Here is a 4073-nt window from a genome sequence, read left to right as displayed (position 1 = left end):
CTGGCGCATAGGTAGTTGTTTGCCCTCTTTTTATAGTTTTTATTTATTTGTATATTTATGGCGTTTTATGGCAATATATGTTGTTTTTTTGTTTTGTTGTTGCAATATTTGTATTGTCCAGGGGGTTGCTTTTTCAATTAACTTGATTGTACAGACCATCCTTGTAAAAGGGAGATCTTGGTTTGCATAGAGATCTTTAGAGGGTTTAACCTCTACCACTTAAAATAAGAGTCATTAGACTGAATCACTACAGCTTGCTGTTTTGTTATCTCAATCTTGGTAGACAATGCTTAGCATACGGATGTTTTTCACATGAGTGCATTATTGATATTAAAGTGAGGAAGCCTTCTTGTATTAGTTTTTTCAACTTCCAACTGACCAAGCGCTAAAAAGCAGAGATGATGTAGTGGTAGCGCATTTGACTTGCAATCATAAGGTTTCAGGTTCGACTACCAACTCCGGCACACTTTAAATGGAGTGTTGTCAGCCCATTAGGTGCCATCCACTGACCGCTAACCGCCTTGTGTGGCAGCCAAGCAAGTTAGAGCAATGCTATACGTATCTCTGGCGGTAATGTAACATAGTTATGGTCGGAGTGGAGCAAGAGCCAACCGTTAGGAGGGAATCCCCAAGGACAATGAAACTTCCCATTACTTACTTAACACAGTGTGGTGTGACTTAATAAAACGTCAGGATGGAAAAGATGGTTTTGATATTATTGCTAGTCATTGTGTCAATAATGCATGGTTTATTTCATCTGATGTCAGGTGCTTGGTGAGTTCTTTATCATCACGATTTGGACCAACCGATCGCATTTTTTGTGTTGGCTGTATTTCTTTTCAGTATGTCAGGACATGGTGCAAGTGTTACATCTAAAATTTTGAGGCTTTAATATCAAATTTGATTTTTAAGTTTAATTTTTCTGCTTTAGCTTTTATTCAAATCATACTCTCAATTGGACTCACTATGTTATTTTGTGTCTAGAATTCGAAATATTTCAGAACTCCAAAATGATATATTGTTTATATCGGTCCTTGTGTATAGCTATAGTTAGTTTTATCATATATACACAATAATGTTTTATTGACTCTGAGAGAAATAAGTATTTTTATAAATGAACTTTATATAAATAATTGCTTGTTATATGATAATGATGCTATCAGGCTTACCTTATTTTTGCATCTTTTGGACTCTCAGTACCATGTAAGCTATGACCACGAAACAACAACTATTTTTTAAAAAAATCAAATTTGTAGTTGCCAAATTTTCCTTTCCACATGGAAAGTTACATCTTCTATATCTGCTTTCTCCAAATTAATCGATTTGTGATCTAGAAAATCCCTTTTTCTTTTCAATTTTAATACAGTTAGCTACAACCCTGGAAATAATCCATTAAGAATTTCATTTTGAGCTCCCCCTTCCCACCAAAGTCAATGTTGAAGATGGTGTTTGCCCTAGCTGACGCTTGCAAAGGTACTCCAGAAACCAATTTTAAAATTTACGTGTGGGTTAGTATTTCTTCCCCTTTGATTGACAATCTACTGTCTGTAACTGTGACCACAACAACGTCATGCAACTCCTGTTGTTTTTCCACGTCCAGGGAACAAAAGGATTCAATTTTAATTTTACCAACGTGTAAGTCAATAGCAGACTCTTTTAACAAATTTTTGCAACCTCAAGAACTTCTAGGTGACAACAAGTGGTTCTGCCCCCAGTGTTCATCGCATCAAGAGGCCACAATTGAAACTCAGATTTCTACTTGCGGCGACTTCCTTGTTGTACAATTGTTAAGATACACATCAGTAAATGGGTCTTCTTTTAAAGACAACAAGTTAGTCAATTGCTTGCCTAAAAAACATCATGTCTTAAAGGTTGCATCTCACCCAACTGACGATGTGTCTTTCAACAACAAGTATAACTTGGTTGCTACCATTAACCACTCAGGTACATTAAAAGCAGGTCATTACTGGGCCTTCATTAAGGACCAACAAAACACCTGGTTCAAATGCAACGATCGCTGTATTTCTCAAGTAGACACATTCCACTTGAATAATTCTTCGTCATACATACTTTTCTTTTCCAGAAGTTAGCTTATTTGTATGTCACACAACAAATGGGGGAGGGAATCCATGACCCTAGCGGTTTTATTTACCCCAGCTGATTTATGTTGGTCAGTGCACTGTGAAACCGGAGTTTGCTCACTCCTCTCTTTGTATAGAGACACTGTAAGAAGCACAGCAAGGGGGCTTGATATCATATCTTGTCTTTGGGCTTAACGATCCCACTTATTACCTCAGTCCAGTAGGGAGGCAGAGTTTGCTCACTTTGCTTTCAGGATTGACAATCCTGCTGCCCTTAGTCATTTTAGAAGAAGCTTTGCAAGGGGGTTAGATTTTCTTATCTGGTCTTCGTGGTGTTACGCCCACGCATATTACCCAAGTTATGACAGGCTGGTACTGTCATTAGGCAGGTCCACAGCAACAATTATCTGTGTAAGGCTGAGTGTTGGAGCTCCATAACACATGTGGAAAGCTACAGCCAGGGTCACAAGTCCTGGCGCGCAGATAGTTGTTTGCTTCTTAAACACATTCTCTAAAGAATAATTTTAAATTTATCCGTTTAAGGATATTCACGTTATGATAAGTTTTATTTATCTCATTTGTACCTATTCAATTCATTTTGAATTGCTTTAATATTTATTGTTTAGTGTTGTGTTCTGTCGCTGTTGTATTTTTCTGCCTTTTACGGTCAATGTTTTTAGGAAATCCTTGCAAAAAGGGGGATTTTGCTTTTTTGAAAAATCTCTAGAGAGTTGCAACCTCTAACTATAGTAGAACCAGCTATCATTAGACAAGAAATATCATTACAGCTAGCTGTTTTGTCACCTCATTATTGGCGGATGTAGGTGTAAAATGGTGCATTTCGTTGGGACCAATGTGTACGACAAAGGTGTCATAGCATGTGAAAATCATGATAAAATGAACGGCAAGTATTTTGAAACTGCTTGTTGCAACAATCGACTAGACCAATAGAAGTCATGCAAAAGTATGATCTCTTTTTCGTTTACACCAACCCAATTGAAGGAACCTGTGGCGGGTTTTTGGAAGGATTCGTTAATAAGCCACAAAGGTTTCACTGCAACTGGCTGGACCACAGATAAATATGTTTCTCAATTTTTCACAACCCTTCTCGAGTAGTATTTTTACAACTTCTCCAGTGTTATACCACTGACCTTCACAATTGCGGGCACATTGTTGTTAAGCGCACTTCCTTAAAACTTCTAAGCGAGTCTTCTGTTGTCGTTTTACTTGTTAGTTGCGGAGTGCATGTCCCATGTGATTCCTATAAGCTTGTTCAAGGTTTCTTGTTTTTTACTTAAAATAAACGAATACAGGTCAATTTTACCTTCATTTTTTTGTTGCTTAGCTGCCTATTTGAGAAAAGTCAAAGTTTGTCATACGTTTTGTTTTTTTACTGAAAGAACCGTTCTGTTTTGTTGTGCATGATGTTCTAGGATTTGAATTGCAAGTAAAATCTGGGTGTCCTGTGCTCTGTTTGTACTCTCAGGACCAATTAAACCACGTTATGCAACTCTTGAATTTGTTGCTTAATAGGCAACAATCTTTTATTGCCACTTAATTCCAGGACAGTTTTATTCACACTTTGTTAAATATCTTAAAGAAGCTGCAAATATGTTTTTTATAATTGTGTACACAAGCCATAAAGTTGGAGCTATTGAATAAAAGAGAAACGATGTACCTATAAAAAATTGTCCTCAATATTTGATCTTACTGGTTCTTAGACAAAAGGTTTCATCGGTTACATCAGAATTCTTACAAATTATATTTATTACCCTAAGGGAATAAATTTTGGTGAGATTTAAAGACAGAGAAACAATTACTGTCCAGCTTTTCTCCAACTTGCTCAATCGACTTAAATGAGAGCTATTTTCCGTTGTTGTAAAAGTTTCTTTGAAGAGTGGAATTTAAATTTGATACCTGTATCTGCACAAGTTCGGCCAGTTTAACTTAAAGATTATTCATTTTGTTTGCGTGGAGTCCCTCTTACGACGA

The 4073-nt window shown here is 36.8% G+C and overlaps 1 protein-coding gene across 1 annotated transcript; it reads left to right on the top strand.

Moving 5' to 3' along the window:
- Positions 1–1442: 1442 nt before the first annotated feature.
- Positions 1443–2090, top strand: LOC130648061 (ubiquitin carboxyl-terminal hydrolase 51-like). Its single transcript, XM_057454081.1, has one exon. The coding sequence runs from the start codon at positions 1443–1445 to the stop codon at positions 2088–2090; it is 648 nt and encodes a 215-aa protein (XP_057310064.1).
- Positions 2091–4073: the final 1983 nt, after the last annotated feature.

This window comes from Hydractinia symbiolongicarpus, chromosome 6, assembly GCF_029227915.1.
Source record: "Hydractinia symbiolongicarpus strain clone_291-10 chromosome 6, HSymV2.1, whole genome shotgun sequence".
NCBI lineage: Eukaryota > Metazoa > Cnidaria > Hydrozoa > Anthoathecata > Hydractiniidae > Hydractinia > Hydractinia symbiolongicarpus.
The sequence above is the reverse complement of the archived record's forward strand: the minus strand, read 5'-3'. Positions and strand labels throughout refer to the sequence as shown.

Bases quoted from the DNA above. Each gene is read 5' to 3' on its own strand.
- LOC130648061 (XM_057454081.1), top strand. From the start codon at position 1,443: ATGGTGTTTGCCCTAGCTGACGCTTGCAAAGGTACTCCAGAAACCAAT.